The 12,393-nt window shown below is 52.1% G+C and overlaps 1 protein-coding gene across 2 annotated transcripts; it reads right to left on the bottom strand.

Moving 5' to 3' along the window:
• Positions 1–241: 241 nt before the first annotated feature.
• ASB1 (ankyrin repeat and SOCS box containing 1) lies at positions 242–7,863 on the bottom strand. 2 transcript variants are annotated; one of them, XM_063399992.1, is made up of 6 exons: positions 7,785–7,863; positions 7,528–7,674; positions 5,508–5,810; positions 2,101–2,486; positions 1,153–1,228; positions 499–637 (listed from the first exon to the last, which is right to left on the bottom strand). In XM_063399992.1, the coding sequence occupies exons 1-5, from the start codon at positions 7,817–7,819 to the stop codon at positions 1,191–1,193; spliced, it is 909 nt and encodes a 302-aa protein (XP_063256062.1). In that variant the 5' UTR covers positions 7,820–7,863; the 3' UTR covers positions 499–637; positions 1,153–1,190. The 2 variants fall into 2 exon arrangements, with proteins under 2 accessions (XP_063256061.1, XP_063256062.1); XM_063399991.1 differs by lacking the exon at positions 1,153–1,228 and having other exon boundaries at positions 242–637.
• Positions 7,864–12,393: the final 4,530 nt, after the last annotated feature.

The following is a 12,393-nucleotide window of genomic DNA, read 5'->3' on the forward strand; positions in this document are numbered from 1 at the left end:
CACTGTGATTATGAGCACAAAATCTCCCAACTCCTCAAAAAAAAACCCCTTTTCCACAATGCAAACAAACCAGATCTGTAACGTGGATCTGGGTAGGTTTTCTCTGGTCTTACCATGGGATATGGAGTAAAATGTAGGTAGGAACTTCTAGTTTTATGTGCTGTGATGGGAAAAACAGTAAAGCAGGGACACTTTCCCCACACAGAAATGCCACAGAGACCCCAGGTGTGTGTGACACAGATCAGTAACAGAGGTTACACATTTGCCAACAGCTACAGGATATATTGTATTTACTCCAGCAGCACCCACACACGTTTAGCAGCCTCTCCCCAGGGAGGTAAGACACACAGAACCGCTGCACCCTACATCCGGAGGGGAAAAAATCCACAGGAGCAGGGAATTATGTGCACTCCATGAGGGGGAAAGGGGCAGGATTGGCACCTGGCTCCGTCAGGGCACTCATTTACCAAATCAAACCGTCCCCAAAAGCAGCCAGCCGCCCTTTAACGGTGTTCGTGGAGTAAAAATTGTTTAATGGGGTCTGGGATTGGGAGGCTATGGATCAGATCCAGGCGGGATTTGCCAAGGATTCTCCGTACAGTTATGCGGCACAGAGACAAGAGGCTCCGGGTGCGGCCTGCAAGGAAAAACACAGGGAAGAATTACTAGGGAAAGAAAGAGGCAGAACAACAACACCGGGGCGGGGCAGGAGGGCCAAACGTGCACAGATCCTGCCTCGTGGGGAGGCCAAACCTTCTGGATTTGGAGCAGCTGCTGCACGGACAGGCTGGAAGGGCCAGCTGGAGGCTGGATGGGCTGGTGAGCGTGGAGGCCATCACTGCCCGGCCCACAGCAGGCCCTGAGGGAACGGCTGGAGCAGTGTCAGGGAGGTTTAGATCAGATATTACACAAAGGTTCTTTCCCTAAAGGGTGCTGGGGCACTGCCCAGGCTCCCCAGGGAATGGGCACAGCCCCAAGGCTGCCAGAGCTCCAGGAGTGTTTGGGCAACATTCAGGGATGCACAGGGTGGGATTGTTGGGGTGTCTGTGCAGAGCCAAAGTGACTCCCGGACTTTGATCATTGTGGATCTCTTCGAACTCCACAATTCTATTTGGATCATTTTAAAATTATGTAATCGTATTTTTTTCTTACCCATCCCCTGGGAAAACAACAGCACTGACTGCTAGGCCTTATCCCAACTTTCCTTTGAGTCCATGGAGAGGTCTTCCTGCACAGGGACAGGAGGACGGTGGTGGCCATGCTGATTCAGGAACTGGGCCTCCATGGCATCACTCCATTATCCCAATGCTCCCCCTGAGGAGTCCCATTTGCCTCCTAAACCCAGGCCAGTGGAACTCCAGCCTATGTGAGCCTCCCTCAGCAGAAGCCCAGGCAGGTTGGAAAACCAGGCCCATGCAGAGCTGAGTGAACCTAAGGATGTGAATTGTACCCCAAAGCCTGAATCCCTTTGAAATTTCTCTGGAGTTCACGATGGAAACCCTACTTCCACCCCTGGCTTTCACCAGGTGGGTTTCCAAGGTGCTGCACTTTTCCCCACCTTTTTCCACCTCCATCCGAGCTTCCTCCTGCCCCTTTTTACCACCGTTGGTGGCTTTCCTTCCCAAGCAGCCTGTCCAGAATAAACTCCCTCTTGCATCCAGAGCCCAGGGTCACACAGGAACAGCTGGGACACACCTGTGTGTGTGGCTCTGGAGAACTGGATGCCACTGGTGATCCACAGCTCCAAAGCCCAGCTCGGATAGGACCCCTAAGCCTTGCCTACATGAGCAGGCAATAGACAAGAGCTGGGAGAGATGAAAAAGGCAGAGTAGTAGACAGAGGTTGGGTTGCTGAAGGACTCACGAGGGTAAAACACTGTGTGAAGGTACAAAATGCAACAGGGGAAAAGCAGGGAGTGGAGAAGTCATTAATGCTTTGTTTGTCAGCTTATCAGACCCCAATTATCTAATTGCTGAAGGTCCTTCAAGTGAAGACAGCAACACCCACCCCACCACCTCAGCAGCAGCTGCACTTCCAAACAACGTCTCAAAGAGCTCTCCTGCACCCACGGCTCCACTCCAGGGACCCAAACCCACTCACCCCTCGCTTCCTTGAACACCTCCAGCGCCTCGGCGTTCACCTTGACTCTCCCCGTGGCCTCAACTCCCAAGGCCTCCACCTTGACGAGGTTGAGATCCGCTCCAAAGTCAATGAGGAGGCGGACGAAGGCCGGCTCGCAGCCGTGCCGCAGGACGGCGTCCAGCACGCACACGGGCGAGCCCCGCGAGAAGCCCTGCACGTTGATGGGCCCGCAGCAGTTGAAATCCGGGTCGGCTCCCGCCTGGAGCAGCAGGCGGAAGCAGGGCAGGTTGTGGTAGGCAGCGCTGATGTACAGGGGACACACCACCAGCGTGGTCAGCGGCCGCAGCGCCTGCCCGGGCCCGCGCGATGCCAGCTGGTGGTTCACATCCACATCCGCGCCGTACCTGCTCCAGGAAGAGGGAAGGGAGGGTTGGGAACAGTGAGGGATGAGGACACGTGCAGAGCCAGGACCCCCAGATCCCGCCCATCCCTACCCTCAGATGGCTTCTGAGCGGGGACAAGGCAGGCAGCACAGTCTCATCTCCCAGAAGCAAAGACGCTTCCCTGCTCACAGCAGCCTGGGATTTGGAGGGAGGAGGAACAGCAACGTCCTTGCCCTCCTGATGGATTGGGTTTGTATGGCCATGTTTTTGGTAGTGAGAGGGTACGGGCATGGCCTTTTCCAGAAGCTTCCCCCATGTTGGATGAGGGCGAACAGGTAAAGCTTGAGAAGGAGGGTGGAGGAAGGTGATTTTTAAGATTTATTCCACTTCTCATTACCCTGCTCTGATTTTATTAGGCATAAATTAAACTGATACCCCCAAGCTGAGCCTGTTTTGCCTGTGATGGTATTAAGTTAGTGATCTCCCCGCTTCCTTATCTCGACCCAGGAACCTTTAGTTGGATTTTCTCTCCTCTCGTGTCTTGGCACCAGGGATGGCTCCGCCCCAAGCCAGCACCACGTAATGGTGGATGCTAACGAGCTGCCTGGGGAGCAGGGATGTTTCCAGATGACTCCACTGAAAAGGGATGCTGAAATAACTTCCCTACCAGGATAAAAAGCAACACAGGCACTCGATCCCAAACAGCAGGGAAATAGAAACAGGAATCTGCACTCCACAGTGAAACATCCGTGACAAACCCCTGCTCCCGAAGGAGCTGGAGGGGCTGGAATCTGCTGGCAATTCCCTCAGGCAGTGGGGACAGTAACTCCATATTCCTCCCACACAGCTTGGATGGGAAGAAGGAGGAAGACAACACAATCTCTAAGGAGTAGCTGGTTTTAATCGCAAAGTCCTATCCATTCTACCCACAGAGGAGAAAAGGTTCCTTCACCCACCAGTCCCTCTCCCCAAAATGCAAACTGAGCACTCAGAGAACTGGGTTTTTCGTAGATAGCATTATATACCTTTCAAGAGTTCATAAAGCTAAGGACAATACCTGGGGACAAATCCTACCTCAAAGTAGGCACAGTTCTTGCTGAAACCAACGGGGACTGCTCCCTATCTGGCAAATATTTAACCAAATCCTTCAGTTCTGAGCATAGGAAGAGTCTCATCTAAATTAAGCACACCCAGAACAAGGGCTAAGAGCTGCAAATGGCACAAAGTGTATCTTTTCCCTTATAATCAAATTACACAAGCATTTGGACTGAGTTATCCAAATGCTGCTGTGGGATTTCCATAGGGCTGTTGTAAGGCCACTGCCTCCTGAGCAGATGGCAGACGGCCCTTCATTTCAGTCCTTTCTTCCCCCATTATTACCATAAAAATTCTCAGTGGAAGCCCTCAATTCAAAGCAAACCCCCGAATTCTACTTTTAGCAGGGTCAGGCATGTACCTGAGGGATGGGGGTGATCTGGCAGCTCTCTTTTTCCCAGTTTTAGCTTGGCAAAAGGATCCTCTCATCCTTGCTACCCTCAGTTCCACTGCAGGTAGCAGTGGATCCCATGACAGTATGACCCCACATTATGAAGAATGTCATTTATACCCCAGCATTAGAACCCTAAATATTTCCAGCAGCCTCCCAGTAAAATGGATCCCCATTCCATAGCCACATGTGGATTTGCTATTCATGGATGGGATTTTAGCTCTTGCTTGGTTCAGCACTTGTAGGAATGCTCAGGGATCCCAGCCGTGTTGCCATGGGATTTTCAAACCAGGTGATGTTTAGACACCTGCAGCAAACCTGACTGGGTTCAGGTTCTCTTAAAATATTCCCTCCTGTCTCAGGAAAAGTGTCTTCCTTGTTGCACTCCCCCTGCCAAATCCTGTAGATCCAGCATTTTAAAAATCCCTGTAACATAAAGGTTGTATTTTTCACTAAGTAACTCTGCACAGATCTGTGAAATCCCTACTCTGAGATATTTGAAATTTTGGGCAATCTGACAATTTGGTATTAGCTTAGCAGCCTTGGGAGAGACATTGCCTAATAAAAAGAGATTGGACAAACTCCAGTTAATTTTTAATCCTGAAAGTTGTCCAAAATCTTGCTTTTAATATTGCTGGTGAGGAATCCCAAGGAGCAGACACATAAATCAAGGCATCAGCTCTCCCTGTGCTGCTAAAATACCATTTGCTACATTTCACCCTGCCTGGGTGGAGAGAGCAGGGGAGATTTTTTGGGAATGCAGTGAGTTGAACCCTGTATCAACAAGCCCGTGCTGATGGGAACATCCTCCTCTCAGCATGTTGGGAAAGGAGCAAGGAGGGGAGATTATCTCCCCTTCTTCCTCAAAGCTGCACTTGTATGAAAATTTGAAAAAGGAAGAAAATCCCCAAGGGTGTTGAATCTTTTCCTATTCAAATCCTTTTGTTATTTTCTAGCATTTGAGGTCATCAAAGAGATTCCTTCAACTTTCTTCTCTTTCCCTATTTCTTCCCACAACCTACATTTTCCCATTATGATCGCTTATTATTTGGCATCCACGGCCCACACAGCTGTCCAGCACAATCCCTTGGACAGAAACCTTCCAAATTAAAAAGAAGGAATAATCAGGGCATGCCACAGAAGGAGCAATTCAAGTTCCCACAGCCTCCTGCTACACCCTGAACCCTGCTAGTACTGCCAAGGGAGTCTCCTGTGGGAAAACCCAACACCCAGGGAGGTTTTTTGGGGGAAGCCACCTTCCTCCTAACTCTAGTCAGGAGCCTGGTGGAAGTAGGAGGGATTGCAAGGTTTGGATCTGACTGGATTGCGGGGTCAAAACCGGACACTCCCCTCTTGGGCTTGGATTGGAACAGGTGGGAACAGACCCGGTGCCTAGGCCAAGCAATGGGAAATCCAAGGATGTCCCTTTGGGCACCTCTCCACCCTCTCCTCTCCAGTTCACGAAGTGTGGAGGCTGCAGCCAGGTGAGGAGGGAAGGGATCCCAGGGGAGGAGGAACAGGGAGAGGCAGCCCTGAGCCCAGCCCCGAGCTCTGACCTGATGAGCTCCCGCAGGATGTCAGCGCGCCCCACCCGTGCCGCGTGGTACACCGGGGTGCTGCGGTGGTGCCGGCTCCCGTTGGGATCAGCGCCGGCCTCCAGCAGGATCTTGGCACACTCCAGGTGCCCATTGACCACGGCCACGTAGAGGGCTGTCTGCCCCTTGACGTCCACCAGGTCGATCTCGGCCCCTTTGCGCAGCAGGAAGTCGACGCAGGGGCCGTGGCCGGCGGTGGCCGCGATGCGCAGCGGGGTGCAGGGCAGCCACCCGCAGCACCACACCGACTTCTCGTTGATCCGGCTGCATTGGGGGGAGCACGCAGTTAGAGAAGCCCCCATTCCCTTCAGAAGGGTGCCCGCTGGAAGCTCAGGCACTGAAACAGGCTCCCCAGGGAATGGGCCCAGTCCCGAGGACAACGCTCTCAGGGATGCGCAGGGTGGGGTTGTTGGGGTGTCTGTGCAGGGCCAGGGCTTGGACTGGATGATCCTTGTGGGTCCCTTCCACTCAGGATACGATTCTCTGATTTCTGGCATTTTTAGCAGCCCCAAAAAGTTCCCGTCAATCACTTGACAGATGCTGCCTGGACAGATGAAGCAGAGCAGTGCTTGGATGGTGGGCTTTAATTGTGCTGGGGCTGTACACCTGCACAAAGCCTGCCTCAAAAACCACCTATTAAAAAACCCACAACAACCTCCCCGTTTTGTCCTTCTTTAAAGGGAGATGTCCCAAACTGGTAGCCCAGAGAAGCTGTGCCTGCTCCATTCCTGGCAGTGCCCAAGTCCAGGCTGGACAGGGCTTGGAGCTACCTGGTTCAGTGGAAGGTGTCCCTGCCCATGGCAGGGGTGGAATGGGATGAGCTTTGAAGTCTGTATCTACCTCCAAATTCAAAAACATCACTTCTCTGCTCACTTCTCACCTGTGGAAAGGAGCTCTGGGCCCCACCCTCCTCTCCCTATCAAACTGGTTTTTTTCTCTACAAAACCCCCCCAGCCCAAGGGTCCCAAGAGCTCCAGCTGCCCAGGTGGCAGAAAGAAGGGCTGGCTCATTCTCATATTTTGCTGAAATAACACCTTTTGAGGCTGAGAAACATTTAGCACTCTAGGCAGATTTCTCCATGATGCAGGAAAAATAATTAACTATCCCCACAGTCACAGGGTTAGCACTGGACAGATTTTGTAACATGGGGTGTTGCAGGTTTATAGTTGATTGTAATCCCTTTTGTATGTTTTTCCCATTATCCGTAGGCTCCTGTTTTCCTGGTATCACATTCCTATCCCGAACTGAAAAGAGTTCATGCACAGCTGCCACAGCCTCATGAACTGCTGTGAGATCTACCTCCTGGGAAACCAGGGGAATGATCTGGAGGAACGGAGAGCATCCTCCCACCCTAACACCTCTCCCATAAAAATCCCCATCTCTGGAATTGTCCAGGGCCAGGCTGGACAGGGTTTGGAGCAACCTGGGATAGTGGAAGGTGTCCCTGTCTGTGGCAGGGGGTGGGATGAGCTTCAAAGTCCCTTCCAACCCACAACATGCTATGGAAAAATGGGATGAGATGGGGGTCACCAGAAAGAGCAGGCTGTAGGGATAGCAAGAACACCCTAGGAAACACCTCTCCCCAAAAACAGCTGGTGGGATGGGAGTCCCCAAAAGGTGCAGGCTGTGGGAACAGTGGGAAGAACACCCTGACATCTCTCACAAGAAAAAAGGGCTGAGGTGGGAGCCCCCAAAAGACACAGCTGTGAGGACGGTGAGTGAAGCATCCTCCCTGACACCTTTCTCACAAAACCCCCCATCCCTGGAAGTGTCCCAGGCCAGGCTGGACGGGGCTTGGAGCACCCGGGGACAGTGGCAGGGTCCCCGCCCGTGGCAGTGGTGGGACTGGATGCTCTTTAAGGTCCCCGCCCGCGCGGTGGGCAGGATGCAGGTGGGACGCGGGTGGGATGCGGGTGCACCCCGTGCGCTGCGGGGGGAGCAGGCAGGTGTCGGGGCCGTGTCCCCAGGGCTGCATGCCCACCTCTGGAAGCTCTCGTCCTGCAGCAGGCTGCGCAGGGTGGGCAGGTCCCCCACGAAGGCCGCGTCGTGCAGCCGAGTGTCCTCGCAGTGCTCCAGAGGGTGGTCGCAGAACTGCTCCCGCAGCCATTCCTTCAGGTTGCGACCTGCGCTGGAGAGAGGCACACGGCGGGATGTTGAGGAAGGGGCTGGCAAAGGGCAGGGGGTCACCCCGCTGTGCCCCGGCACCGCCGCCCCCTCCGAGCCCCCTGCCCACGGTACCTGCCCGCGGCGGGCGGGCCCCCGCCCTCCGCCATCGCGCCCCGCCGGCCCCGCTCGCCCTCCCTCCGGCCCGCCCCCGGTCCCGCCCCGGTCCCTCCTTCTCGGCCTCCCTTCCCGGCCTGATTGGCCCCGGTTCTCTTCCTGCTCCGGTTAAGGTGGATTCTCTCCGCGGTCGCCGCGGCCTCTCCTGCTCCAGAGCCGCGCCGGCCGCTTGTTTTCCTCGGGGAATTGCGGCTCCTTGCTCCCGCTGCGGGCACCTGCGGTAGGGACCGCACAGTTCCCCGCAGCTTTTACGGGCTCCTGTTCTCCCCGGTTCCGGTAATTTTCCTGATCGTATCTCGGGCTTCCCGCAGCACAGCTTGCGGGATCTTCACTTGGAAGGGATCCACAAGCATCCAGTGCAGCCCTGCACAGACACCCCAACAATCCAATCCCACCCTGTGCATCCCTTGGGCTCTGTCAGCCTGGGGCCGTGCCCATTCCCTGGGAAAGCCTCTTCAGTGCCCCAGCACCCTCTGGGGGAAGAACCTTTTCCTGATCTCCAGCCTGAGCCTGCCCTGACACAGCTCCAGCTGCTCCCTTGGGTGCTGTCCTGGCCACAGAGAGCAGAGATTGGAGCTGTCCCTCGGGAGGAAGATGCAGGCCATGCTGAGATCTCTCTCCTCCTGTTCTCCAGCTGAACAAGCCAAGTTGCCTCAGCTGGTCCTCATCCCTTCATCATCTTCATCCTCTATTCCCTTCACCATCTTTGTGATCTTTCTTTGAACACTCTCCAATAGCTTTATATCCTTATTATTGCTCTGCAAGCATTTAAAACACACCCTCAGCTTCGGAGTGCAACATTTTCGAGTCTCCAGCGGCAGTATGGAATGGTGGTCATGCACCTCTCCCTCCCTCCCCACTCCTGCTGCTCTGTGGCAGGATATCCCTCCACACATGCCAGGCTCTTGCTGCAAACCCGATTTCCTGTAACTGTTGTAATTTGGGCTTGAGGAGCACACAAGAGAGAGGCACGATCTACAAATCAAACCCACTCCCTTTGCCTGCTGGGAGATCAGAAGGGGATGGGATTGATGAGAATTTCAGATCCACTGGCACTGCCACCTTCCCCTGCCTGCAGCCCTTACGCCACTGGACGAGGCACACTCGGGGCCAGGAATTCCTTGCTTGGTTTCTAACCCCAATTTACAGCTGCATCCAGAGGCTCTGTGTGCCCCACTCTGTGTCCACTCCCGGGCAGGGAAGCAGCCATACATATCCCAGTTCCCTGCTGTATCCCTTACACATTTAATGGGGATACATTTAATGAGCTCCTCCAGCTCCAATGGAGCAATGGGAGCTCATCCAGAGGAAAACCATGTTGGGCTTTTTTTGTTTTTAACTTGGAGCTGATTCTTCTCTTCTCCTGCAGGGAAAGTGTGGACATGTGAGAAAGGGAAGCAGAGGATGCAGCACTGTTTATTTACAATATATCCATGTGGGCAAAGCAGAGCCCTAGAGGGGAACAAAGCAATGGATAAACAGAACAGACAAAGCTGGAGTTGCTCATGGTTCAAGGTTCTTTCAGTTCTTGCTGCAAGGAAGACAGAAAGTTCTTACATACCATATCCCAGTAGTTTTTCAAGCAGTTTATCTCCTGAACCAGGCGTTTATTCTCTCCTTTTGTTTTTCCCCCCACTTTTCCTTAAATGCACGTGAAAAGCAGCCCATCCCAAATTGTCCTGACGAGTTCTTGTGCAGTGATGGTGAGAGGGAGTGACTGTGCAGACTCAGCCTCCAGCTCTGGGAATCCAGAGGTGTTTCAGAGAAATCCCATGGGGAAATGCACTAAACTCTGCCAATTTCTATCACTCTAAGTGGCTGCAGTGTGGAAGTGGAAATTTGCAAACCACTCACCATTTGGTGAAGACCTAGGAAATGCTTTTTCCAAGTCTGGAGAAATCATTTTGTCCAGCATATCCTGACTGCTCCTACTAGATCTAGCAAGCTGAGGGCACAGGCTGCTGGAATCCACACAGAAACTGGAGCTTCCAGGAGGAGGCTTCCAGGGCCTCAAAATAGCCACTTATCCAACACATGCTGGTTCACCCGCTAGGCAAGACCTGTTCTCCAGCTCCTAACCCTGAAGCAATGTAAAAACAAACAAACAAATAAAAACCCCCACAAAAACTAAAATTAATTCATTGAATAAATAAATATATAATAAAGCAAATAAAACCCCTCCTGCTGCTCCAGAGGATCCCTAAACCACCCCCTCCACATTCCACATTCACTAAGATTTCCTACTGCCCCTCGTGAGCAGACACATCCTCCCACTCCCCCATCCTTATGCTCCAAACAAAACAAGGTGTTCACCCATCCTGCTCCTGGAAACAGGAGCAGGAAAGGAACCAGCCCATCCACTGGGGCCCTGCCAGAGTCCTTTCTCCAGGACCCTCTTCCTTCCTTTCTTCCTTCCTGCCTTCCTTTCTTCCTGCCTTCCTGCCTTCCCTTCCTTTCCTTCCTTCCCTTCCTTTCCTTTCCTTCCCTTCCTTTCCTTCCTTTTCCTTCCTTCCCTTCCTTCCTTTCCATCCATCCATCCATCCATCCATCCATCTCCCACACCACTCTGAAGAAACTCTGCCTCACCTGAACGTGGCCAAGGGGGAAAGAGCAGGCAGGGGTGAACTTCTGTTAATCCACAGCTTTTACTCTCTGGAATGAAGCCAGTGGTTGCATTTAGTGCCAGACTGAGAAGAAAATGCACCTCCCTCCCTCTCATTCCTGGATAAACATGGACATCTTGGGAGCCCTGCCTGAAAAGGACAATGATTTATACCTGGTGCTAAAACCACTGGTTAGTCTTGCCACTGCCACCACCTCCAATGCCCTTTTCCAGGGGCACCACACCTTTTAAATCCACCTAGGTTCTTCCCAGACCTTCCAAGGAGCAGGAAAAAAGCTGCATTGTGAAATAGTTTGCAAATGTAACTGCTTCGATGCTAGGATCACAGCAAAGAAAAAGAAGGAAAGGAAGGGGAAAAAAAAAAGCCGTGACCAAAAGTGTAATTCACGCTTAGCTCAGTCCATAAAACTTCTCCCTGCTTGGATCTAAGCCATCGGCTTGGATTTGTAGTGAACTCTCAAGTGAAGTTGCCTTAGTGATAAATGCATCTGTGGGGAAAGAGGGATTTTCCTCATCCCCCTGTTTTTAGCAGAGCCTGATGTTTTTCTGGGGAATTGGTGTAGTTCCTGAAGTGGACATGAAGGCATGCATTAACAACAGAAAACAGGAATGAGAGATGGGAGGAGAATTGAATTCCAGCATCCAGGATGTCATTAGGACCGGGGCTGGAAGCACAAAGATGACAACAGAAAGGTTGCTTGGAGTCTGCTGCAAATGGGCCTAAATACCTCTGTCCTGAGGGAAAACAGGCAGCACTGATGTATCAGCCAGCTGAATTTTAACCTTCCATCAGGTGTCCAGCACTTTGCTCCTTCAGTCCTGACTGGGAGAAAGCAGAGGGTGTGGAGTGCAGATTGTACTGCAACACCACAGAAAGGCAGGGACTAGAAAATCCCACCCATCATCATCATCATGAGACAGAGCTGAACAGTCACTCTGCTGCTCCCAAAGAAGCTGGGGCAGTCCGTCCTGTCAGTGAGGGGAAAGGGCTAAAACTGAGTGAAGAACTGCCAGGATAAACACCATTAAGGAAAAATGGAGCAAAAAAAGGGAGTATTCCCTACTGATTGTGCCCAGAGGGGTATGGGTCACACCACCTCTGATCCTTGGAATTTTGGTTAGGATTTTCAGCCTTGCCCAGAGGGTGCCTGTTGATAAGGAAACAGGGCAGCAATTGTCCTACACACCCCTTTAATTTCTCCCAATTAAATTATGAGATTCCCTGCTTTTCTCTCATTCTTTTCCTATCATTTATTTCTGTTAAGGGCATGAAAGGCTCTGGAAAACCCTGTGTACTGTGCTGCAGGAAGTTTTTTGCCACTTGACCTCAGGAGCGTGAAGAGCTCAAATCCACCAGCCCTGAGTCTCCAAGTCTCCAGCAGGATCCAGCCACAGGTTCCCAGCTCATGGATCAAGCACAGTTGCAGATATTTTTTCTCCAGAGCCATCATCGTGAACAAGTTTGAGGCAGGGGAGGAAAACACTGATGGAGTTTTTATCACCATTTTCCAGGAGAAACAGACATCCTTTGATGGCAGATATGGGAATATCAAGAGAAGCAGGCACCTCCTTTACCTCAGTCCACAAGGGAAACACCTCCTTACAGGCAGGTTAGAAAATACCAGAAAATCTTCTGAGGACAAGTTTCCATCCACAGCAAAGGGCTGTCCAGGAATGAGTCACTTAGGAACATTTCAGCCCAGCTCCCACCAGGGGATTTGCAGACAAAAAGGATCTTTTATATTTTTAGCTGGTTTGTTGTTTTGGTTTTTTTCCCTCTTCAAAAAATATTCAGATTTTGTTGGGAAAATAACACTGGAAAGGGTTTTTTTTCACAAACACATCCCCCCACCCCATGTTTTTTGCCACTTGAACAACTTCTTTCAGCACCCGTGTGGAATTGTCAGAAGAAATAACTCAAGGAAAAGCAAGAGTGGGGGCTGG

The sequence above is a fragment of the Prinia subflava genome, chromosome 6 (genome assembly GCF_021018805.1).
Source record: "Prinia subflava isolate CZ2003 ecotype Zambia chromosome 6, Cam_Psub_1.2, whole genome shotgun sequence".
NCBI classification, from domain to species: Eukaryota; Metazoa; Chordata; class Aves; order Passeriformes; family Cisticolidae; genus Prinia; species Prinia subflava.